Source organism: Carassius auratus, chromosome 34 (assembly GCF_003368295.1).
Source record: "Carassius auratus strain Wakin chromosome 34, ASM336829v1, whole genome shotgun sequence".
NCBI classification, from domain to species: Eukaryota; Metazoa; Chordata; class Actinopteri; order Cypriniformes; family Cyprinidae; genus Carassius; species Carassius auratus.
Window position 1 is genome coordinate 1,720,484 of NC_039276.1, and position 25,452 is coordinate 1,745,935.

The 25,452-nt window shown below is 36.9% G+C and overlaps 2 protein-coding genes across 4 annotated transcripts in view; one reads left to right on the top strand and one right to left on the bottom strand.

Annotated features, from left to right (window-relative positions):
• nme9 (NME/NM23 family member 9) lies at window positions 1–17,628 on the top strand. 3 transcript variants are annotated; one of them, XM_026217397.1, is made up of 23 exons: window positions 5–196; window positions 339–396; window positions 767–870; window positions 962–1,033; window positions 2,247–2,363; window positions 2,790–2,868; window positions 2,953–3,035; window positions 3,244–3,336; window positions 3,460–3,614; window positions 4,593–4,780; window positions 5,719–5,863; window positions 7,037–7,144; window positions 7,231–7,376; window positions 8,175–8,319; window positions 8,397–8,653; window positions 9,406–9,501; window positions 9,849–9,956; window positions 10,939–11,046; window positions 14,384–14,485; window positions 14,686–14,793; window positions 16,245–16,352; window positions 17,025–17,084; window positions 17,493–17,628. In XM_026217397.1, the coding sequence occupies exons 1-22, from the start codon at window positions 164–166 to the stop codon at window positions 17,042–17,044; spliced, it is 2,433 nt and encodes an 810-aa protein (XP_026073182.1). In that variant the 5' UTR covers window positions 5–163; the 3' UTR covers window positions 17,045–17,084; window positions 17,493–17,628. The 3 variants fall into 3 exon arrangements, with proteins under 3 accessions (XP_026073184.1, XP_026073183.1, XP_026073182.1); XM_026217398.1 differs by lacking the exon at window positions 14,384–14,485 and having other exon boundaries at window positions 3–196; XM_026217399.1 differs by lacking the exons at window positions 14,686–14,793; window positions 16,245–16,352 and having other exon boundaries at window positions 1–196.
• LOC113052920 (SWI/SNF related, matrix associated, actin dependent regulator of chromatin, subfamily a-like 1) overlaps window positions 16,944–25,452 on the bottom strand; it is a 15,194-nt gene continuing 6,685 nt past the window's right edge. The window contains exons 11-19 of the mRNA XM_026217400.1: window positions 25,226–25,366; window positions 23,666–23,884; window positions 23,438–23,508; window positions 23,111–23,213; window positions 20,159–20,341; window positions 19,021–19,121; window positions 18,104–18,200; window positions 17,744–17,826; window positions 16,944–17,059 (exon numbers count right to left, since the gene is read on the bottom strand). Coding sequence (XP_026073185.1) covers window positions 17,056–17,059; window positions 17,744–17,826; window positions 18,104–18,200; window positions 19,021–19,121; window positions 20,159–20,341; window positions 23,111–23,213; window positions 23,438–23,508; window positions 23,666–23,884; window positions 25,226–25,366 — 1,002 coding nt within the window. The 3' untranslated portion in view covers window positions 16,944–17,055. The remainder of the gene's footprint in view (window positions 17,060–17,743; window positions 17,827–18,103; window positions 18,201–19,020; window positions 19,122–20,158; window positions 20,342–23,110; window positions 23,214–23,437; window positions 23,509–23,665; window positions 23,885–25,225; window positions 25,367–25,452) is intronic.

The following is a 25,452-nucleotide window of genomic DNA, read 5'->3' on the forward strand; positions in this document are numbered from 1 at the left end:
GAGCGACGAGGACGCAAAACAGTCCGTACTGCGCATGCGCTGAAACTATCCGTCGAAGAGACTTTTTGGAAATATAAATAACGATTAATAACAGCATTACCGTCAACTGGAGTAACAATTACCCAAGCGCCTCGTTATTTTTTATTCCTAAAAGGGCATTTCCATGGCTGGTAAAAAGAAGGAGATCAGTTTACAGGTATGTAGTATGTAGACTGAAATCAGCGTTAAACTGTAAACGATGAAAATGATGGAGAAGTGGGTCAGACTGTAGTTTTACAGTTTGTTTATTTGTGTCAACTGTAAAATCCCGGAAAAACCTTGGAAACTTTGTCTTGCAGGTAAATATCAATACTGACGATCAATGGAGTGACATTCTGGCAACGAAAGGGTTAACAGGTGAGTGAATTATTACAAGTAGTTTTGAGAATTTCATTTCTGATTTGAGAAATGCACCAAAGTGACTGAGAAAACTGTAACTAACGTTACTGGTCTGACTTAAAAAAAATTAAAATACCTTCACAATGTCATGTCAAAAAGAAATATGGGCACAAAGATGAAAATAAACTTAAGTGTAACTTTGAGAAATGCACTAAAGCGACTGAGAAGAACTGTTTAGTGCAGCATAGATGTTCAAATACTTCATGACTCTCTGCTGGTCTGTCTGTCTGATTTATTATTTGTCGAGCAGAGCTACAGAGTTCTGTAAATGCGGGCTGAGTTTCCCTGTAGTGATTGTTGTGTGTGTGTGTGTGTGTGTGTGTGTCAGTGGTGGATGTGTACCAGCAGTGGTGTGGACCCTGCCGCGCCGTCATCAGTCTGTTCAGAAAAATCAAGAATGAGCTGGGAGACGAGCTGCTGCATTTTGCCACAGTAAGATAAGCCACTCTGGAGATCAGATTGCCCACAAACAATCATTTCTAAATGTCACCGTTTCTGTCACGCCGTCTTATCCTCCCTGCAGGCTGAGGCTGATGGGATTGAAGCTCTGGAGAAGTACAGAGGGAAGTGTGAGCCCACCTTTCTGTTTTATGCGGTGGGTTTGAAATTATACATCTCCTTGCAAATTCTTACTGTTCTTAAAATTAGTATTAATTTAAAAAGAGCAAATAGTTACATGAGTGGTTTTTTAAAACCTGTTCTGGACATTTGTGAAATTTCACTCCAAAATAAATGCACAAAAGAAGAAAACATATTTTGAATAGACAAAGAACCCTATTTTAGGTCCATTCAGATTGTATGCATTATTCAGCACAATACACAGTTAGGTACAAGTAAGCAAACGGTACCCAAATCTCATTACTGTGATTTATTATGTATTCCTTAAATTGTAAAGGATTTGTAAATCATGCAGGATTCAGTTGCACTGCTGCTAATTTATACTGGTGTAAGTAAAATACTGTTTTAGAGGAATTATAATCTAATTAGAGTTAAAATAATCTACTTATTTAAAAACAAATTTAAAAGGAAAACATCCAGATTCATCGTAATATTTGGCATTTGGGGGAAAATTGTAGTTAATTGTCATGGAAATAATTCAAAAACAATGCAAATGCAAAAACAAAACATGAATGAATGTATGAATGAATGCATGAATGAATTAATTAATCAATTAATTAATGGGTGCATGAATGAATGAGTGAATGAATGAATGCATGAGTAAACGAATGGATGCATGAATTAATTAATGAGTGCATGAAAGAATGAATGAATGAATGAATGAATGAATGAATGCATGAATGAATAAATAAATGAATGAATGAATGCATGAATGAATAAATGAATGCATGAATGAATGAGTGAATGAATGCATGAGTAAATGAATGAATGCATGAATGAATGAGTGAATGCATGAATTAATCAATTAATTAATGAGTGCATGAATGAATGAATGAATGACTGAATGAATGACTGAATGAATGCACGAATGAATGAATGCATTAATGCATGAATTAATTAATTAATTATCCTAAAAATATGAAAGCTTATTTTAGCTGAGGAAATAATTTTTTTTACAGAATTGTTAGATATAAACTTGCAATTTGAAGAAAATTTTTGAGTAGATTTTGAATAGTAAAAAAAAAAAAAAAAAAAAAAAAAAACAATATATATATATATATATATATATATATATATAAAGCATAATATAGGCTTAATTTAGAAAAATGTGATGTTGTGCAGAGTGACATGTTCCTGTGAGATGCTCTCAGATATGGTGTCATCTGTCTGGTGTTGTTGTCCTGCTGTAGGGTGGGGAGCTGGTGTCTGTTCTGCGGGGGCCAAACGCTCCTCTCCTACAGAGGGTGATACAGGAAGAGCTGAGCAAAGAGAAAAACGTCCTAGAACACGGCGCCGCACGCAGGGTGGTGAGTTACTCCACACTCCTGCCTCATCATTACTGTGTGGATGACAGATGACGCCTGAGTCTGGAGGGAAAAAGATTTGGAATAGAACTATGGAAAAGTTGTTGAGTATGAGGACTACAGCGAAACTACTGCTTGCTAAATAATGCATTCATATATATATATGCATTCATAATATATAATCAAATTATATATATATAATGTGATTATAAAATCTGAATGCATTATTTAGCAAACAGTAGTTATATAATATGAATGCATTAGTTAAAAAAAAAAATACATATATATATATATGTATTATACACCAGAAATATATATATATATATACACACATACATATATTATACACCAGAAATAATTATGACTTATTGTTAGGCACTTTTTGTACAAGTAAAATTTTAGAGATCATAATTTCTCCTGTCCCTCCAGGTGACAGACGAAGGTTTAACTGAGGAAGAGGAGGTGAATGAGGACTTTAAGGATCACGCACATGATGAAGATGTGAATGGTAATGCTTTTCCCTGATTAAATGTCATGTGTAACTGTTATTTCCCAGTTGACTGAATTGAGCTGCTCTGGTTGGTGTGTTCAGTTCCTGCTAGCGAGTCTTACACAGTGGCGATAATAAAGCCAGATGTGGTGGCACAAGGCAAAGCAGATGAGATTATCATGAAGGTAAGAGCTCAGTGATATATCAACCAGAAGATGATATATTTTCACAGTCAGTCATTTGAAATGTTTATGCTGTTAATATTTACACAGCAATATGAAGGTGAGCTTACATGTTTGCCTCCTTTTAAGTTGCATATATTCATATGGTAGCCTTTGCACACGGATAAACAGCTGAACTCTGTTTATTCCTGAATGCATGTTTTGTTTCTAGATTCAGGATGTGGGTTTTGTGATTTTGGCCCACGAGGAGAGAACGCTGAGTGAAGCAGAAGCTCAAGACTTCTATAAGCACAAAGCCGAGGAGGTAAAATGAAGAAAGGTCTAAAAATAGCATGTGTTTCTGAATATTTCTGCTGATGGTGTGTAGTGGCGGAGTGCCAGATTGTCATGTGAAGCGTGTGTGTGTGTGTTTGTGTGTGTTCTTCAGCCTTACTTTCAGGAGCTCATCCAGTTTATGTCGAGCGGCCCGTCGCATGTCCTGGTCATTTCTAAGACGGAGGGCACTGAGGACGTCATCCCAGCCTGGCGGGAATTCATCGGTCCTCCGGATGTGGAAGAGGCCAGGAGGACGCAGCCGGAGAGGTACATCACACCCAGGAAAAGAAATACAGAGACTTTATGTAGGAGAGACACATGAACACAAGCAGTCTCTCTCACATCTGCATTATGGGAATGCAAAGAAAGATCTCATTCAAAAAATCTAATCTAAAATCTATTTAATAATGACGTTTTATCAAGGTACTATCTATCTATCTGTCTATCTATCTATGTATATATACCTATCTATATATATATACAGCACTAAAATAGTTAATTAAAAATAGTGCTGGTATTGTTAACTAAAACTAAAGCTATTAAAAAATATGTATATTAAAAAAAGTAGTAAAATTCTTTTAATAAAAAAAGTTCAACATTAAAAATATCTGAAAATAAGTGAAATAAATATATGTAAGTAATTAAGACATACTTAAAATTACTAAAACTAAACCTGAAATAAAAATAAACTAAAACTAAATAGAAATGTTAAAACCCCCAAATCTAATAAAACTGACAAAAGCATGTAACAAAGTTACTAAAACTGAACATATAGAAATACAAGCTCATTTTAAATATTAATAAATAGTGTGTGATATATATATATATATATAAATTGAAAATGAAAAACTTAAATGAAAATTAAAAAATAACTGTAAATGTGAAATAAACAATGCATTCTATAGTAATAAATAATTAATAATATATTTTTTATCATGTATATATGTATACATCATGTATGTTGTTGTTGTTGTTTAGGTACATTTTTATTGAAACTCGCTGATATTGTTGTGTCAGTCATATATAATGACATCATAGGCCTAATACAGAGGCTCAGTGCTTCCCTGATGTGTGTCTAATGTAATTGTGTAATTAAATATAATCTACAAGTGATATGAGGGCGTTGCGTTGTCGATCTCAGATTTGAGCTCTAACAGTTATAGCACAACACCAGCAGCGAGACCATCTGCTCTTCTCTTTCTCTGCTTCCATCCCTTCTTCCCTGCTCTCCTCTCTGTTCTTCAGCTTGCGGGCTCAGTATGGCACCGAGACTCTTCTGAACGCTCTACACGGCAGCGGCGACCGCGAGCAGGCTAGCAGGGAGCTGGCATTCTTCTTCCCCAGCTTCAGGATGGCGATGGCCGGGCCGGAACAGGGGCGTGTGGAGAGGACGCTGGCGCTCATCCGTCCAGACGCTGCCAGGGAAAACAGAGGCATGTGCCAACATTACGTTTACACTGTGGCCTCGTGGGCACAGACCGATAATCAACGAGAGCTTTAAACTGAAGAACCGGTTACAAGTTTGGACACACATGACTCGTCTGATCGAAAGAACACAATGTAACACTTTGAGTTACCTACATATGACAGCACTCCCATGCTTCCATCTCAGTGTGATTATAATAGTATTACTATTATAGAATCATAATTTGAATTATTTCATTTAAAAAAAAAATGATTTTAAATATGATACTATTTTATTTATTTATTTATTTATTTTTGTAAATAATCCTATTTGGCTTTTTTCCATTTCAGCAATGTTTTAAGCTTTGTTTTTTGTAGTTTTTCATTCGTTTTTTTAATTATTATTATCATTATTATTATGTGCTTTTGCCATTTTTAGTAGTTTTTTAATTTTCTTTTTTTTTTAATTTGGCTTTATTTCCATTTCTGTATAATTCTAGCATTATTTATATGCTACTTTCATTTGTATTAATACAATAATTATTAATATTTTAATAATATGTTAAATATTATATTTTATATGAGTTTTTATATTTTTATTTTAGCTTTAACAATTTTATTAAGTCCTTTTTTTTAGATTTTCTAAATATTTCTATTTAGCTTAACGTTTATTTCAGTATTATTTTGTATATTATTTATATGCTATTATAATTCATAGCATATAAATAATTGTAGAATTTATATTTTATTGCATTTCAACATTTTATTTCAGCTTTTATATATATATAACTGATACAAGTTTTAGTTAACAATAAGAACGCTGTTCGATGACTTTACTGTAATTCCACAATGTGTGAAACTGTCATAATAGAGCCTGAGCAGAAGTGTCCGAGCTTGTGACCGCTGGTGCAGAGTAATTGGACTGGAGCGCTTACGGTCAGGAAGTAAAGTGTAGATGTGTTTGTAGAGGAGATTCTGAGCCGGATCCATGAAGCAGGGTTCACAGTGGCCATGCAGAGAGAGATGATGCTGTCTGAGGATCAGGTCAGACAGTTCTACAGCGATCACCTGGAGCAGGAATATTTCCCCAGTCTGCTGGAGAGCATGACCAGGTGAGCGATCGCATACATCACACATCTGATGCTGCGGAAGAGCAGTAAACCACAAGAGGCTTTGCCGAGACAAGCGGTTAATGACTTAAAACAGCATCATCAGTGATATGATAACAGATACCAGTTTTCATCATATACTGTAAAGGATGCATTATTAATAATCATTTGAATTAATACCATGCACTGTAGCTTATGTAATTTTTTAGTGGTTTTAAAACCAATCAGAACCCTTCAGATTCATCCAATTAGAGTACAGAATTAGCATTATCAGTGTTCACCCAAAAAATGAACATTTTGTCATCCTTAACTCTCCATCATGTCGTTCCAAACCTCTCTGAATTTCCGTATTCTGCTGAATGGCTACCAGCAACAGTGGGTAACCTAACAGCTGCTGGTACCCATTGACTTCCATACTGTATGTCTATTCATTATCATTTTGACACAGTGCTATTTCACTATCACTGATATACTATTGTAGTTTTTGTTAATGTTTTGAATTAGATTATATTTGTAGATTTTGTTTTCAATGTAATTTTAAAATTGTAATAATTTTGTTGATTTGATTAAATGTCTTTATAGTATTTATTCATTTGTATGTATTAGCTTTAGTTTAGTTACAAGAAAAGTGAGAAAGGATGCTGAAATACTACATTTATTTAAAGTAAAAAAAAAAATTATATATATATATATAAAATACACACACACACACACACACACACACACACATATATATATATATATATATATATATATATATATATATATATATATATATATAAGAAAAAATATTTATTTATTTATATTTATTTGTAAAAATATGTAAAAAAAAAAAAGTTATGTATATATATTTTTTTTATACATATTTTTTAAGTCAACAATAATAACTATGTTTTGACATCCAAAAAATGCTGTTGTGTGCTGTTTAAACTCTATTCAATTTTTGTATTAAATTATTTTAAAGGGATAGTTCACCCCCCCAAAAAAATGATGTCATCATTTACTCACCCATAAGTTCTTACAAAAAAAAAAGGATATTTTAAAGAATGTTAATAAACAAGTGACTTATGTCTTCATTTTAAGCATTGGATGCATAGCTGCTAATTGCATATAAATGCTGTGTAAATGACATAAAGAAGCCAGAAGCCTCACATGTGTCTCTGCTGTCGTTCACAGCGGGCCTGTGTTAGCATTAGCGCTAGTGAAGGAGCGAGCCGTGGAACACTGGAGGAACATCCTGGGACCCAAAGACCCCATCCAGGCGAAGACTGAGCAACCCCACAGGTTAATGATGTTTGCTCAACTCAATGTGTTGTTATAATTCATGTTTATTCATCATACACGTGTTTAAATATGTGGTTCTGATCTAGTCTGCGAGCCCAGTTTTCCTCTGGCCGCTCCAGTATTAATCAGCTTCACGGCAGCGGAAGCTCAGAGGAGGCGGAGAGAGAGATCGGCTTCTTCTTCCCACCGGAGGACACGCTCGCCGTCATTAAACCTGACACTGAACACAAGGGTATGACATCAGCCGTCCAAAGAGTGGAGAGGGATATTAGCTCACGCTCCACACTTTCAATGCAGCTACATCACAGCAGAGCTGACGAGAGGGGAGATTTACTTCACATTGTAGCGTTTGGTTCTCTGTAAATCAAATACCTTATCAGAAACACACAGAAATGAAAAATGTAAGACATTTAAGAAGGATGCTAATATGATGCTAGTTAAAAAAATTTAAAGTTGAAACGATGCCAATGGGAGATTTAAAAGTTTTTGTTTACTTTTTGAAAAGTACTGCTGAAATATAGTGCAAAATTAAAGTTTTAATGTTTTTGAAAGAAGTCTCTTCTGCTCACCAAGGCTGCATTTATCTGATCTATATATACGGATTATTCCAGTTCAAAATAACTTTTTTTTGTATCTGAATACATTGTAAAATGTAATTTATTTCTGTGATGCACAGCTGTATTTCCAGCATCATTCCTCCAGTCTTCAGTGTCACATGATCTTCAGAAATCATTCTGATATACTGATTTACTGCTCAAGAAACATTTCTGATTATTATCAATGTTGATTGAATTAACTGCTTAATTTCTTTGGAAACAATGCTGCATTTCAGGATTCTTTAATGAATAGAAAGTTCTAAATAGAACTATTTTGCAACATTTCAAATGTCTTTATTTTAATGCATCCTTGATGAAAAAAAGTGCAAATTTATTGCCAAAACTCACAAATGGTGGTGTTTATGAAATGAAAAAGTAAGATATGAATTAAATGAGGAACTGGCTGTTTATGTGTCTGCTTCTGCTCATATCAGAGGAAATCCTGGAGGAGATTCGGGCCAGAGCATTCACCATCTCCCGTCTGAAGGACACGGTTCTGTCCAGAGAGATGGCGGAAGAGTTTTATAAAGAGCACCGAGACAAACCCTTCTTCAGTCAGCTGGTGGATTACATGTGTCGGTGAGTTCAGCTCAGACTCAACGGGAAGGTTTCACGCAGGACATCGGTAAGATGAAATGTGGTTCATGTCTCTGCAGCGGCCCGTGTACGATGATGGTGCTGACGAAGGAGAACGCGGTGGAGGAGTGGAGGGCGGCCATGGGCCCGACGGACCCCAGTGAGGCGAGACAAACGGCCCCGGAGTCTCTGAGAGCGCGCTTCGCTAAAGACATGCTGGAGAACGCCGTCCACGGATCCTCCAACACTCAACACGCACACCAGAAGATACAGTTCATCTTCGGAGACATCAGCTCTGAGAGCGTGATCATCGACGGAGCCGCTTCTCCTCTGTTAGGTGCGCCAAATGATCAAAAGCTCCTCCATCTGTTGAGATCAAATTCATATTGTACTGAGAAACTAAATCTAAATCAGATGTTTTCATGTGGTGATAAGTTTTATAGAATTAAAGACGTTTATAGGACCAATTTTAAGGGGAACACGATACTGCAAAATCTTTTCTAAATGGAAATGTCTAAGCAATAAACAATGAGTTGCATTAGCAGCACTGTAAAGTTTGATAATACAACACATAAAAACAGCTTGAAATAACTTTTACTGTAGCGTCTGATCTCACTGATCTTGTTTTCCAGAGTAAATGTCTAAAAGATGCAAAAATGACATTTCATAAAACGTCTTGTTTTTTTGAGAAATGTATCAAAATGAACTAAGTTTGTGTTTAAAAAAGGGACAAATATCTGCCATTGGGCTCAGAAAGATCAACCTAATTCAAAGGGAAACCAAGTTTTCATTCCTCAAAGACAGATCTTTGTTTTTGTTTTAAGCATAAACTCACTTAATTCCAGTTTCTCAAAAAAAAAAAAAAAATGGGGGATCTCATGTCTTGATTTAAGGATGTTTGAAAATTTGTATTGAAAAATCAAAACAATAACAAAATAGAGGCGGATAAATATTTTATTAAGTTACGTTTTCAAGACTTTCTACTAAAATATAAGACATATACACTGTATATATATATTTATTTACATGTGTGTGTAAATGTATATAATATTTAAGAATAACATTCAATGAATGTCTTGCTATCTATAGAAACAGAGGAGAGTTTTGCAGAGCTCAAGAATCTACAAGCTTCCAGATCTCCATCATTTAATGACGCGAGGAACCAGACAGAGCCGAGCTCAACAGGTTCAAAACTGAACAAACACATGCAAACATAGAAACTCTCTCACCCTCATGTTGCTCCAAACACATACTCTGATATTTGCCCGTCACTATGAGCTGTCGTTGCACATACAGAATGAACCGGTGAGTTAATAATAACAGAGATCTGATTTTAGGTCAACTGTTCCTTTAGACCTTTAGGGTTTCCGAAACGGGGGTTCGAGAGTTGATGAAAAGCAAATCAACCGGATAATTTGAAATAAAACTGAAATCATGATAAATACAACAAAAGTACTTTTAATCCATTAACTTGAAGTTAAAAAGTCATATGTATATTTACATATATCATTACCCTTCCTCTCCACATCCAGAAGCTGCTGAAGAAATGAAGCCGGAGTCAGAGACTAAAGAGAGTCATTCAGCTTCTTCTGATGAGACTGAAACACTAGAGACGCCCACATCCAGCCCACAGGACACAGGTCTTTATGTCAATGAGTGATGCATAAGTCAAGAACCGAATGGATAATTAAAATAAATTAATTAGGCTGCACAATGGATCAAACTGAAATCATGATATAGTGTGATAAAGTAGTGATTATAAAGTCTGTTGCGCTGTTTTATCATTTCCAATATTCATGTGGAGAGCATTTTATTTGTATTCCACCAAAATAAAAGCTTGATGATTTAAGAAGTAAAAATCTCCCTTTTTTAATGTTTTAAAGGAATAGAATTAGTATTATAACATGTTGTCACACCCATGTTCTGTGTTGTGTTTTGTTCCCCATGTGCTCCCCGTGACCCAGTTTCTGCTGTGTGCTCATTTGATTCACTTGTGTCTCGTCTGTTACTCCTTGTTTGGTTCTGTACTTAAAGAGTTGTCTGCCCAGTGTTTCCTTGTCCGGTGTTAAACGTTGAAGGGTTACGTGTGTTCCCACCTGCCCTGTGTTTCCCAGGTTGTGAGTTATTAAAGATTGTCAAGTTGAAACCGTTCCAACACCTTAGCAACTGTGACCACATGTAGCGTAAAATAAAATGACTATAATTAACACTTTATTTTACAGTACAATTATAATGTACAACAGTAATATAGATTACTTCATTTTAAGATGTCAAATAATACTACTACTGTACCTAATAATAATAATTATCAGAATATTATATTTGCAACATGACAAAACTAATAACCATAAATGTTTAGCCAAGTTGTGCAGCCCTATATATAAAAATAAAACACAATATTTAACCTTTTCTATGTTTACTTGAATGTCATGTGACCATTAACTAACACCAAAGACCGTAAACGTGCAAATGTGTTGTTAAATGACTGAAAACATGTACTGGTGAAATAAAAACATCAAGTAAATATTTGACTTCTAAAGTGTTTGGCAGATAAAATTTTTTTTGGGGAATCTCTGCTTAGGTGAGACAAAAGTCAGCATTACCCTTCCTCTCCACATCCAGAAGCTGCTGAAGAAATGAAGCCGGAGTCAGAGACTAAAGAGAGTCATTCAGCTTCTTCTGATGAGACTGAAGCACTAGAGACGCCCACATCCAGCCCACAGGACACAGGTCTTTATGTCAATGAGTGAACTCAACAAGTTTAGTCACTGATCCTTCAGACATGTTTTGGAAAAAGCAACATTTCCACTTTGGCATTAACTGTGAGATATTAAGGAAACATTCATAAAACGATAGTTAACTTTCATCCTGAAGGTCCCTGTGACCCAGTTTCTGCCGTGTTCTGATTGTGCTTATTTTATTCAGGTGTGCCTTGTCTGTTACCCCTTATTTAGTTCTGTACTTAAAGAGTTGTTTGCCCTGTGTCTCTTGTCCGGTGTTAAGGTCTCTGCACACTGATTCAGAATTTTTTTTAATGTGTTTTTTCGTATTCGAAATGATAATTATTTCGTATTTGAGTTTGATGCATATAAATTAATACATTGTGAAAACACAAAATCGCAAGAAATTTAAAAAAAAGAAAAAGAAAGGAAATATGGGGTCCATCCAATCCTGAGATATAGAGTTCTCCCTCCTTGTTATGGAGCTGCAGGACTATTCCGGGGCGATTCAATGTTTACTTCAGGATGTCAGTGGCTCAGTTTGATGCTTTTGTTAGCGATACTAGCGCCACATATTAAAATGAAGACCACCAATTTCTGTGTGCAAGGATCTATGTACAGTGCTTTGTGCTGCGAGACTAAGTGGATGAACTTGACAATCGGCATTCAAAAGTCTTGCTACGGATACAAAAAAACACGATCAAAATCGAACCCAGTCCAAATTTGTTTTGGCTGGATGATACAATCTGCTGCAATCTCCCCACGTGTGATTTTCCCGATTTATCTTGTGCTCTATTTAAATTGTTCCGATGTCAAAGTAGAAGGAATAAACGAGAATTTAAATTCTCTTCATCCAGCCCCTTCTGGAACACACCGTGTCTCACCAGCTCACCCCAAGCCAGGAGCCCCCACATACCTAACAAAGGGTTCTGAACACCTGTCACCTCCAAAGTATCCCTGAGAACGTAGGTCTGAACGGGCAGACCCAACATCCCTGTCGGGCAGGCCCGCACTCCTTTCAACTACCATTTTCCCACTCCAGCCCCAAGATTAGTCTCAGTCCTCAGCCCAGGATTGTTGGTCGCTCCGAAGCCAGGATCGCTGGCTGCTCCAAGGTCAAGACTGCTGGCCGCTGCGCTCTCAAGCCCACCAGCCATTCTGAATCCAAGCCTGCCGGCTGCTCCTATATTGAGCCCAGAAATGCCGGCCTCTTCACAGTCAAGCTTGCCGGCCGCTCCAATGTCAAGCCTACTGGTCAATGCTCTCCCAAGCTCTATTATGACTCCAGCATTCTCTTTTAACCTTAAGCCAAAGGAGGAGTATAAAGAGAAATAAACTGTTCTCAACCTGGATCTACACTCTTCTGAGTCCGCTCTAGTGTCTGCTCCAGCCCCTGAATCTGCTCTAGTGTCGGCTTTAGCCCCTGAGTCCGCTCTAGTGTCGGCTCCAGCCCCCTGAGTCCGCTCTAGTGTCGGCTCAAGCCCCTGAGTCCGCTCTAGTGTCGGCTTTAGCCCCTGAGTCCGCTCTAGTGTCTGCTCCAGCCCCTGAGTCCGCTCTAGTGTCGGCTCCAGCCCCTGAGTCCGCTCTAGTGTCGGCTCCAGCCCCTGAGTCCGCTCTAGTGTCGGCTCAAGCCCCTGAGTCCGCTCTAGTGTCGGCTCCAGCCCCTGAATCTGCTCTAGTGTCTGCTCCAGCCCCTGAGTCCGCTCTAGTGTCGGCTCCAGCCCCTGAGTCCGCTCTAGTGTCGGCTCCAGCCCCTGAATCTGCTCTAGTGTCGGCTTTAGCCCCTGAGTCCGCTCTAGTGTCGGCTCAAGCCCCTGAGTCCGCTCTAGTGTCGGCTCCAGCCCCTGAGTCCGCTCTAGTGTCGGCTTTAGCCCCTGAGTCCGCTCTAGTGTCTGCTCCAGCCCCTGAGTCCGCTCTAGTGTCGGCTTTAGCCCCTGAGTCCGCTCTAGTGTCGGCTCAAGCCCCTGAGTCCGCTCTAGTGTCGGCTTTAGCCCCTGAGTCCGCTCTAGTGTCGGCTCAAGCCCCTGAGTCCGCTCTAGTGTCGGCTTTAGCCCCTGAGTCCGCTCTAGTGTCTGCTCCAGCCCCTGAGTCCGCTCTAGTGTCGGCTCCAGCCCCTGAGTCCGCTCTAGTGTCGGCTCCAGCCCCTGAATCTGCTCTAGTGTCGGCTTTAGCCCCTGAGTCCGCTCTAGTGTCGGCTCAAGCCCCTGAGTCCGCTCTAGTGTCGGCTTTAGCCCCTGAGTCCGCTCTAGTGTCTGCTCCAGCCCCTGAGTCCGCTCTAGTGTCGGCTCCAGCCCCTGAATCTGCTCTAGTGTCGGCTTTAGCCCCTGAGTCCGCTCTAGTGTCGGCTCAAGCCCCTGAGTCCGCTCTAGTGTCGGCTTTAGCCCCTGAGTCCGCTCTAGTGTCGGCTCCAGCCCCTGAGTCCGCTCTAGTGTCAGCTCCAGCCCCTGAGTCCGCTCTAGTGTCAGCTGTTGCCCCTGAATCTGCTCCAGTGTCGGCTCCAGCCCCTGAGTCCACTCATTTCTTCAAGTTCAGTCCTGAATCCATTACAGCCCAAACTAATTCAGAGTCCGTTTCAAGCCCCAAGAGTGCTCCTGTCCCCATGTCCAGCCCAGAGAGGTCTGCAGTTCCAAAGTTTAGCCCAGAGAGGGCTCCTGCTGCTGCCCAAAGAGAGCAGTGATTCCCAAGTCCAGCCCTGTTGTTCCCACGGCAGGCCCAGAGAGGGCCTCAGATCCTGAGTATAGGCCAGAGAGGGCTGTTGTTTCCACGTCGGGCCCAGGGAGGGCCTCAGTTCCCGAGTCCGGCCCAAAGAGAGCTTCAGTTCCCTAGTGCAGCCCAGTGAATGCTTCTGTTCCCGAGTTCTGCCCAAAGAGTACTTTTGTCCTCAAGAAAACTTCTTTTTTGTTTTTTTTTTGGGGGGGGGGGCTATACGTCTCCGACCAGAGTGGTCGAGGAAAGTTCAAAGGCAACTGTCTGCTCCGCCATTGGTTCCGGAACTGGTACCACCCTGGAGGCCTTTCTAGATCCCAATAATTATTATTATATTATATTTGCAATAATGACAAAATAATAACTATAAATGTTTAGCCAAGTCATGTAGCCCTATATATAAATTATATATACATTTTTTATGTTTACTTGGATGTCATGTGACCATTAACCAACATCAAAGATCTTAAACATGCAAATGTTTTGTTTAATGACTGAAAAAAAATGAACTGGTGGAATAAAAACTTCAAGTAAATATTTTACGTCTAAAGTGTTCGGCTGATAAAAAAAAGTTTGGGAATCTCTGCTTTGAGTGAAAAGGTGAGACAAAAGTCAGAATTACCCTTCCTCTCCACATCCAGGAGCTGCTGAAGAAATGAAGCCGGAGATGACAGAGAGTCAGCCAGCATCTTCTGATGAGACTGAAGCACTAGAGATGCCCACATCCAGCCCACAGGACACAGGTCTTTATTTCAATGAGTGATAGACAAGTTACTGTAAGAACTGAATGGATAATTTAAATAAATAAATTAGTCAGCACAATTCATCTAAATGAAAATGAAATCATGATAAAGCCTATAAAAGTACTTTTAGTCCATTAACTTGAAGTTAAAAAGTCATATGTATATTTACATATATCATTACCCTTCCTCTCCACATCCAGAAGCTGCTGAAGAAATGAAGCCGGAGTCAGAGACTAAAGAGAGTCATTCAGCTTCTTCTGATGAGACTGAAGCACTAGAGACGCCCACATCCAGCCCACAGGACACAGGTCTTTATGTCAATGAGTGATGCACAAGTCAAGAACAAGTTTAGTCACTGAACCCTCAGACATGTTTCGGAAACAGCAACATTTCCACTTTGGCATTAACTGTGAAATATTAAGGACATTTTCATAAAACCAAAGTCAACCTTCATCCTGAAGGTCCCCGTGATCCAGTTTCCGCCGTGTTCTGATTGTCCTTATTTTATTCAGGTATCTCGTCTGTTACCCCTCATTTAGTTCTGTACTTAAAGAGTTGTCTGCCCCTGTGTTTCCTTGTCTGGTGTTAAACATCGATGTGCATTATGTGTTCCTACCTTCCCTCTAATTAAAGATTTTCAAGTTGAAACTCATTCGTCCTTCGTTTCAAAGTATCGGCTGTGGTGTCTCCGGCAGGGTGGCCTGCCTTTGGGGAGGTATGTGGAGGATTTCCTCGAGCTGTCTGACCGGGTGAGCTGGCACGACGAAGCACTTGGTGCTTGTTTTTAGTTGGGAATGGATGAAGATACGAACCTCTGAATCCCCATGTTTGATTTTCCCTTGATTGAGCCAATTAATCTTGTCATCTATTTAAATGGTTCCAATTTTGAAGTAGAAGAAATAAAGGAGAATTTAAAAGTCTCCTCATCCAGCCCCTTCTGGAACACACCGTGTCTCACCAGCTCACCCCTCGCCACGAATCCTCACATACCTAACCAAAGGATCGGACCACCTGTCACCTCCGAGGTACCCCCTGAGGTCGTAGACAGAGATCTGATCTTGTTCCCACAGAGATCTGATCTTGTTCCCACATTCAGGCTAGAGAGGGCTCCATTTCCAAAGTCCAGCCCAGAGATGGCTCCTGTTCCTGTGTCCTGCCCAAAGAGAGCTGTGGTTCCCATGTCCAGCCCAGAGGGAGCCTCAGATCCCAAGGCTATCCCAGAGAGCGCTCCTGTTTCCACATCCAGCCCAGAGAGGGCTGTTGTTACCACGTCGGGCCTCAGTTCCAGAGTCTGGCCCAAAGAGAGCTTCAGTTCCTGAGTGCATCCCAGTGAGGGCTTCTGTTCCTGAGTCTGGCGCAGAGAGTGCTTCTGTACCCAATAATTTTTTTTTTGGGGGGGGGGGGGGGGGGGGGGGCTGGGGGGTGGTCGAGGCAAGTGCCGAGGCAACTGCCTGCTCTGCAATGGGTCAGAGAACAGGTACCACTCTGGAGGCCTTTCAAGTTCCCAAAAATTATTATTATAATATTATACTTGCGAGATATATGACAAAATAATAACTATAAATGTTTAGCTAATTCACGCATCCCTCAAGTCAAAGACCGCAAAAATCCAAATGTTAAATAACTGAAAACGTGAACTGGTGAAATTAAAACTTCAAGTAAATATTTTACACCTAAAGTGTTCAGCTGATAAACAAATCTCTGCTTTAAGTGAAAAGGTGAGACAAAAGTCATCATCAACCTTCCTCTCCACATCCAGAAGCTGCTGAAGAAATGAAGCCGGAGTCAGAGACTAAAGAGAGTCATTCAGCTTCTTCTGATGAGACTGAAACACTAGAGACGCCCACATCCAGCCCACAGGACACAGGTCTTTATGTCAATGAGTGATGCACAAGTCAAGAACAAGTTTAGTCACTGAACCCTCAGACATGTTTCGGAAACAGCAACATTTCCACTTTGGCATTAACTGTGAGATATTAAGCTAATCATCATAAAACCAAAGTCAACCTTCATCCTGAAGGTCCATATTTCAGCAAATGTTTCTAGGTAATTATGCTTATATTTTTGGGGATGACAACTATTATACAGTATATCGGTCCTGTCACCCACTGTAAAGAAATATATAATTATTTAATACATGCAATAATTTCACTCGTCCTATTTATAGCTAGCAAAACCAGAAAACAGAATGGTGTATGCATTTTAATACACAGATTACATGCAAAATACTGTCAAAGTGATCAGATTGAGGTACAGCATTGAAAAACTGATTAAAAATAGAAGAAACATCCAAGCCTAAATAAAAAGGATTAATCATAAAGAAATCCTTTGGTGAATTAACTTTCATTTATTTCGGTTCTGTATCCTTTTTTTTTCTTTTCTAATGTCTCAAGATTAGACAAATATAACAGATGAATTCATGTCAAACACGTGATTAACATTAATCACACAAAATCAGTAATGATAAATCCACTTTATTTCAAGTTTAACTTGAGATGTAACTGTGATTGTGATGAGAAGTTTGTCTTCTGTATTTCAGGGGATCGGGAAAATGTATGAAATCTGTACAATCATCTGTCAAAGAACCAGACGGATCAAGGTGAGTTTACTTCATTTACTTGCATCAAAAACATTCACGAGAAGAACCAGTCTTACTATAATTAAACAACAGGGTAATCTGATTCGCCCAAAAATGACTCGTTCAGAGAATTAGTTCATATAAGGTCTCAAACTATATTTGATGAAATTATGCTTTAAGTTTTTTTTTTTTTTTTTTTGTATCAAATGATACACTTTTTGTTATGTTTTGAGTTATATTTTAGTTTTATTATCATTTATTTCATGGTTTGAATTATTTTAGCACTTCAACTTAACCAAATTAAAATTAATATTGAAATGTATATTTTTTATTTTATTTCAGTTTTTTATTTTGTAATTGTAGTTAATGATAATAACCCTGTTTGGGAGACATAATGATGATATGATGGTTTCTTTTGTTCTCCATCAGTTTGGATCTGAAGGCAGCTAGAAAACATCTCTGAATCACATGAATTAAACACTCGGAGCACAATCTTGTCTGTTTTTATTCCTTATTAATTATTTGGTGAAAGGCTTATTAGTTTGGTTGAATCTGAAAGCTGTTTAAAAAAAAATGAGGCTTTATTTAGTCATTTTGTCACAAACAAAAACTCCAGTCCGGTGATTGGTTTTCAAAACAACTGAAACATTTTTTTATGCAAAAACTATGTGCATTCTTACTGATCTTGATCAACTAAAGCAAGCATCTCCTCCTCATCGAAGGACCTCTGGAACATCTCAGTGATGGTCAGCTGATGAGGATCCTGACGAACAGGGAAAAAAAAAACAGTTTTCTCCAGCGATGGCAGATGTGTTTAATAACTATTTCAATATGCAATATTTATGCAGATATTGACCAACTTTGATTTTGAATTTATTTTAATGTATTCTTAAAGTTAAATATGTTTGAAAGCATTCAACATGAAGCGAAAAAAACTTGTGCAATGGAAGTCTACAGTTATTTTTTATCGCTGGTTGAACACGACTGATTTTTAATAGTTCTAATGTTAAATGCAGATGGTAAAAAGACTGCAGACTAACCTTGCTGTGAAAGCTGGCAGATTCTGCCTTCTCTGAAAGGTTGGATTCAGACAAACCGACCTGCTCCAAAACATTCATCTTCTCCTGTATCATGGGCCTGAGAAACAGAAGAAAACATGAGAAAACAGAAGTAAAAAACTCACCCAAGAAATAAACTTAACTTAATTAGAAAGTTAATTTGAAAAGAAGTGTTAAAATAAATCATTTACTAATAACAAACTTTTTTTATTTTAAATATTATTATTATTATTATTATTATTATTATTATAGTTAATATTGAGAAAATTTGTCCTTTTGGGTAAACAAAATTTTTAATTGTTGTTGTAAATATTTAAAATGAGGGCACAAAGTGTGATTTAAAATTGAAAAACAAATAAAAGAAGACCAGTTACAGCTTGTAATGTATATAAGATATACAAAATTCACAATTATTGGAAACTAAGTGAAGTTAAAATAAAAAATAAAAAACAAGGTTGGTTTTCAATGTTTTGCAACAAAACCAATAATTTAATCATTCTCTCCCAATAACTATTGTAGAAATTAATAATAAAAATAAAAAAGAATATATATAAAATTTTAAACATTTAAAACTAAATTTAAATAAATAAATATAAATAAATATATATATATATATATATATATATATATATATATATATATATATATATATATATATATATATATTCTTTTTTATTTTTATTATTATTATTATTATTATTATTTATAACTGAAAGAGCTACAATTATTGCAAATATTATGAAGCAACCAATAAAGAAAGATGTACTTAAAGAATTGGAAATTTCTTTAAACAGTTATTCTCTACCGAAGCCAATATCTCAGTAATTCTGTCTCAACACCTGATGCTGGATCTGAAGAAATGAAGTGACAAGTTCTCTGATATCAGCAGATGTCCTCACCAGAGGTAATCGTCCGCTGTGCCTTTAGCCACCAGGTAATGAATGTCCACATTACTGGTCTGTCCGATCCTGTGCACCCGGTCCTCCGCTTGAATCAGGACCTGAATCAGGGAACAAACAAACTCTATCAAATAAACAAAAATAATAACAGAAAGTAAACTAACACTAAACCTAAACACTAAAAAATCAAGTTGTGACATGACAGTGTTAGATTATATTGACAGAGTCATGACTCTGGTTCATTTGGTGATTTCACCAAAAATGTAGATAGTGAAAAATTTAATTAAACGTATGCATTTAGCAGACGGTTTTATCCAAAGCGACTTACAGTGCATTCAGGCTATACATTTTTTACATATCATAAAATCCTTTTTAGATGCAAATATTAACTGATTACTTACAATTACTTAAAAAAACAAAGTGTCCAGGAAATAAAATGCAACTGACATTTTATTAACAATTCATATGCAAAAATTTACAAAAAAATTAATTTTAAAGTTAATTTAATAAAGCTATTAAAATAAATAATAATTTACTAATAAATGAATAAAAACACAACTTTAATACATTGTATGTTCCATGTTAAATTATTTTAAACAAAATTTAAACTTTAAGTATTAATTTAATATAATAATAAAAAAGTTGATCATCTGATAATACATTTATTTTATAATATTTTTTTTTAAATTCCTAACTAAAACTAAACTAAATTAAAGTTAATAAAATATTAATTATTCATTGAAGTATTCAATTAAAATGATAAATAGGTGACTTTTGTACAGCATCTGATAATACATTCATTTCATTATAATATTTAAGAAAAATTTATAAATGTATTTATATTCATGAAATAAAATAATAAGAAAAAAATAAGTAAAAAGTCAGCAAATGAACGAATTAAAAGTCTTACATTTAAGTCTAAATTCAGGATTCCCACACCTTACGACCAATGAATTCCCATCACTTTAAGTCACAAATACTAAATATATAGTATTTTTAGTTTTAATTGTAATATTTTATGGAGTTTGCTTTAACAAATAGCAATCTCAAGCCAATTAAATATTTTAGTTCATGACTGTGTCAGGTCTCCAGGCGTGTGGGAAGCCTGTAAATGTGACTGAAGATGTGAGCGTCTCACTCCGGGGTTCCAGAAGAGCTCGGCGAACACCACGAGGTCGGCCGAGTGCAGCGTGAGCCCCATGTTAGCGGCGGTGATGGACAGAACAGCCACGCAGCTCTTCTGTGTCGACTGGAACCGCTCACACAGCTGCTGACGCTCCGCTGACGCCGTCGAGCCGTCGATACGAATATAACTGATGCCCTGCACACAGACAGCATCTATTCAACCCAAACTATGATTACATTTATTAAAGATACTCAGGGTTGTTGTAGTTTTTTTTTTTTATGGTGCACTGTTTATGTTTAATATTGTACATGCCCCCAACTCCCAAACAAATCAATAAAACACCAAATATATATATATATATATATATATATATATATATATATATATATATATATATATATATATATATATATATATATATAATATGATATTATATTATACATAAAATACATTTGTTCAACATTTTTATATCACACGTCGATATGGCTATAAAATAATATAAATAATAAAAAATAATAATTATTGTTATTACTAAATAAAAATATACAAATAGTACATTAAAAATAAAGAATGAAATAAATTACTTTCAAAATGTTAATTTGTAAAGTTTTTTTTGTTTTTGGTGTTTGGCTTAGTGTTATGTTAGAATCATTATTATACTTTTATACATTTTTAATTGTTTTTAGCTTTATTTTTTGTTTTTCATTTAAATGTCTTGAAATTTTGTTTTGTCATTTTATTTGACATGTTATTTTTAAAATGTCTATATATAAAGTTTATTTACATATATTTACACACACACACACACACACATATATATATATATTGTGTAAGTGTATCTGTGTACATATTTTTTTTAAAAAAAAGTATTTATAGTATTTATACAGTTTTAGCTTTTAGTTTTGGATCTATTTTTAGTTGTTTTAATACTACAATTGATTGTTTCTGTTGTCCTCATTAGTAAATATATAAATAAATAATATAAACAAAACATTAAAAATGTAATACATACAGGTTGATACCAATTATGCAGACTAAAGAAATATCACACATATGTCACAACATTATTTTGCATAGACTTGAACACTTTGTTGGCATTAATGGAAGTGCATTAGCATGGTTTAAATCGTACTTATATGACCGCTATCAGTTCGTAGCAGTGAATGAAGATGTATCATATCGATCACAAGTGCAGTATGGAGTACCTCAAGGCTCAGTACTAGGGCCGCTACTCTTCACGCTTTATATGTTACCCTTGGGAGATATCATCAGGAAACATGGTGTTAGCTTTCACTGTTATGCTGATGATACTCAGCCTTATATTTCTTCGCGGCCCGGTGAAACACACCAATTTGAGAAACTGATGGAATGCATAGTCGATATAAAAAACTGGATGACGGGTAATTTCTTACTGCTTAATTCTGAAAAAACAGAGGTTTTAATTATAGGACCTAAAAACTCTGCTTGTAATAACCTAGAACACTGTCTAAGACTTGATGGCTGCTCTGTCAATTCTTTGTCATCAGTTAGGAACCTAGCTGTGCTATTTGATCGCAATCTTTCCTTAGAAAGCCACGTTTCTAGCATTTGTAAAACTGCATTTTTCCATCTCAAAAATATATCTAAATTACGGCCTATCCTCTCAATGTCAAATGCAGAAATGTTAATCCATGCATTTATGACCTCAAGGTTAGATTATTGTAATGCTTTATTGGGTGGTTGTTCTGCACGCTTAGTAAACAAACTACAGCTAGTCCAAAATGCAGCAGCAAGAGTTCTTACTAGAACCAGGAAGTATGACCATATTAGCCCGGTCCTGTCAACACTGCACTGGCTCCCTATCAAACATCGTATAGATTTTAAAATATTGCTTATTACTTATAAAGCCCTGAATGGTTTAGCACCTCAGTATTTGAATGAGCTCCTTTTACAATATACTCCTCTACGTCCGCTACGTTCTCAAAACTCAGGCAATTTTATAATACCTAGAATATCAAAATCAACTGCGGGGCGGCAGATCCTTTTCCTATTTGGCGTCTAAACTCTGGAATAACCTACCTAACATTGTTCGGGAGGGAGACACACTCTTTAAACTGGCTTACACATAACATACTAATATGCTTTTAATATCCAAATCCGTTAAAGGATTTTTAGGCTGCATTAATTAGGGGAACCGGGAACACTTCCCATGACACCCAATGCATTTGCTACATCATTAGAAGAATGGCATCTACGCTAATATTAGTCTGTTTCTCTCTTGTTCCGAGGTCACCGTGGCCACCAGATCCAGTCTGTGTCCAGATCAGAGGGTCACTGCAGTCACACGGATCAAGTACGTATCCAGACCAGATGGTGGATCAGCACCTAGAAAGGACCTCTACATCCCTGAAAGACAGCGGAGACCAGGACAACTAGAGCCCCAGATACAGATCCCCTGTAAAGACCTTGTCTCAGAGGAGCACCAGGACAAGACCACAGGAAACAGATGATTCTTCTGCACAATCTGACTTTGCTGCAGCCTGGAATTGAACTACTGGTTTCGTCTGGTCAGAGGAGAACTGGCCCCCCAACTGAGCCTGGTTTCTCCCAAGGTTTTTTCTCCATTCTGTCACCGATGGAGTTTCGGTTCAACTCGGTTTAACTATCATTTTGCATTATTGACACACTGTTTTCCTAATGAATGTTGTTCAGTGCTTTGACGCAATGTATTTTGTTTAAAGCGCTATATAAATAAAGGTGACTTGACAACTGTATGGAGAATAGCATTACTGCAAATCAAATCATATTAATAAGCAATAACTGATGAGACCATGATATACTGAGCAGCTCACATTTCGGCGAAGTAGTTTTCTGCTGTTTTGAATTCATTCTAAAAACTCTAACTGAGCACAACCATCTTGGCCTGCTGGTTAAATGTTAAAAAGTCTTTTGATTTTTGTGAATAGTAGGTTGATTTGGACAGACCTTCTCAGCGAGCTCTTTGGTTATACTGTCCAGCACCAGTCTGTGATGAGCAAACACCAGAAACTTCTCTCGTCCGCACTCCAGCATGTCTGAGATGTACTCCCTGAGCAACAGACGCAAGCAGTCTTACTTTACTAACTCGTATACCATTATATCCATTTTTTATTACCATTTTTTTTAAAATAAAAACTAAATATATTTTATAGAAAAAACTGCAGCAGAACATTGTTGTCTGTTTATGTCGTCGACGCTAATATAGTTGTCATTATTGGTGCCACTGGTGTTAATAATAATAGAGAGGAACTGCATGAAATAGTTTTTACGTACATGATGGCTCTGATCTTGGCCTCGGCTGTGTGGTTGAAGAAAACCAGGAGAGCTTCCTTCTCTTGTGACTTCTGCACATGAACACAGAAAAGCTCGTTCCAAACCCATATGCTGTTATGATTTGTTTTTGTTTTTCTGAAGAATGACTCAAGATGAGAGTGAGTAAATATTGACAGAATTCCTTAAACTCAGACTAGTTTTGGCGGCTGTGTTGTAGTTGGCGCTCACGTTGTGGCATCCTCTGGCGAGCTCTTTGGCAGCGGCGTTGAGAGCGGCTTTGGTGCGGGAGTTGATGCCGTCCGTCGTCACTGTGACCACCTTGCGCTGTTTGGCGGGAAGCTGCGAGAGCACCTCTGATTTGAGCCGGCGGAGCATCAGAGACTCCTCCAGCAGCAGCTTCAGTTCACTCAGATGAGACGAGCCGGAGTAATCCCAGCCCCACGGCAGCTGCACACACACATCCACACCGCCTTCACACTTACAAACGCTTTGCTCTTTTGACATTATACTGGGGCTGCACGATTTGGGGAAAATATCAAAGTGGGGTTTTTCTGATAAACACTGTAATTTAAAATGCTGTGCAGAATTTGGCCAAAACTGTGTGATTATTTCTTAACATGGCTATAACTAATCAGAATAACTAAAAAATTTTGATTATTAATATTATTATTACAAAATTAAAAAATATATATAAATTACTAACTAAACAACATGAAATACTGTTGTAAAATTTCACTGTAAAATTGAGTATTTAATAAAAAAAAAAAAAACATAAAAAATTAATATTTTTTACAACTATAATAATATTTATGGCTGTATCAGTTTGTTAATTTTCACATTTTTCCTGAACATCGTTAATATACTAGGGCTGCAATGTTTGAGCGAAAAAAAATAAATCTGATTAAATATGCTGTGCTTTTATGTAGCTATGACTATAAAACAATAATTATAATAATAATTATTATTATTATTACAAAATAAAAAAATATATAATATACTAATACTGTTGTAGAATTACACTGTAAAACTGAGTATTTAATAAAAAAATATATATATTTAAAATTATTTTATTTTTCCACTATAATACTAATATTTATGGCTGTATCAATTTCTTAATTTTTAACTTTTTCCTGAACATCAATGTACTAGGGCTGTAATTTTTGAGTTAAAAAATATGCTGTGGTTTTATACAGCTATGGCTATAAAACAATATTTATAATAATTATTATTATTGCAAAATAAAAATATAAAAATGACTACATTAAAACAAAATCCGAACTAAAGAAATTACTGTTGTAATATTTAATTGTAAGAGAAGGTATTTAAGAAAAAGTGGAGAAAGCAAAAATAATATAAATAATTATAAATAATATTCATTTGCTATTACTATTCTATTAATATGAATATACTATATTTTATGTGACATTACCAAACAAATATTTATGGCTTTCTTAATTCCTCAATTTTCAAATGTAAAACGTAACTTGTATTTTGATGGAAAACCACGGGAAGACAAGCACTTCTCATTACAAGTATGGGAAGATCACTTGGTGCCTGTTTCATTCCCAAATCAATGTTAAAGTGACTCAAACTCAGCGCAGATGCAGAGATGGTGTTTGTGTGGAGCAGCATTTACTGTGAACCGAGTAAATGAACACAGTGCTCCGCTCCACTCTCAAACACGCACTGCATGTATCTATTTAATTCAATCACAGCCGTTGTGGTTTAATCAGTGAGTTAGTTTTTACTGAAATGAACTGTTCGACACCTGTACACAGATGGACGCACCTGTTTGGCGTCACAGTAGCGTGTGCCGAAGTCATGGAAGCGTGGAAACAGGGAAGGCTTCACAGCCAGGATCTGAGTGTAGAGCTCAGCCGGTCTGGACATGGCAGGCGTTCCTGACAGCAGGATCACTCTCTTCGCCGTCTAAATGGAAAAAATTTGATTTTGAGACACGGCTAATTACTGTGCAGTCTAGACAAACTTTAAACGTTAATAAACCAGGACGGGAT

Bases quoted from the DNA above. Each gene is read 5' to 3' on its own strand.
- nme9 (XM_026217397.1), top strand. From the start codon at position 164: ATGGCTGGTAAAAAGAAGGAGATCAGTTTACAG. The intron at 7,377-8,174 runs GTATGACATCAG...TGCTCATATCAG, and splicing joins ACCTGACACTGAACACAAGG to AGGAAATCCTGGAGGAGATT. The intron at 11,047-14,383 runs GTCTTTATGTCA...CTCCACATCCAG, and splicing joins ATCCAGCCCACAGGACACAG to GAGCTGCTGAAGAAATGAAG.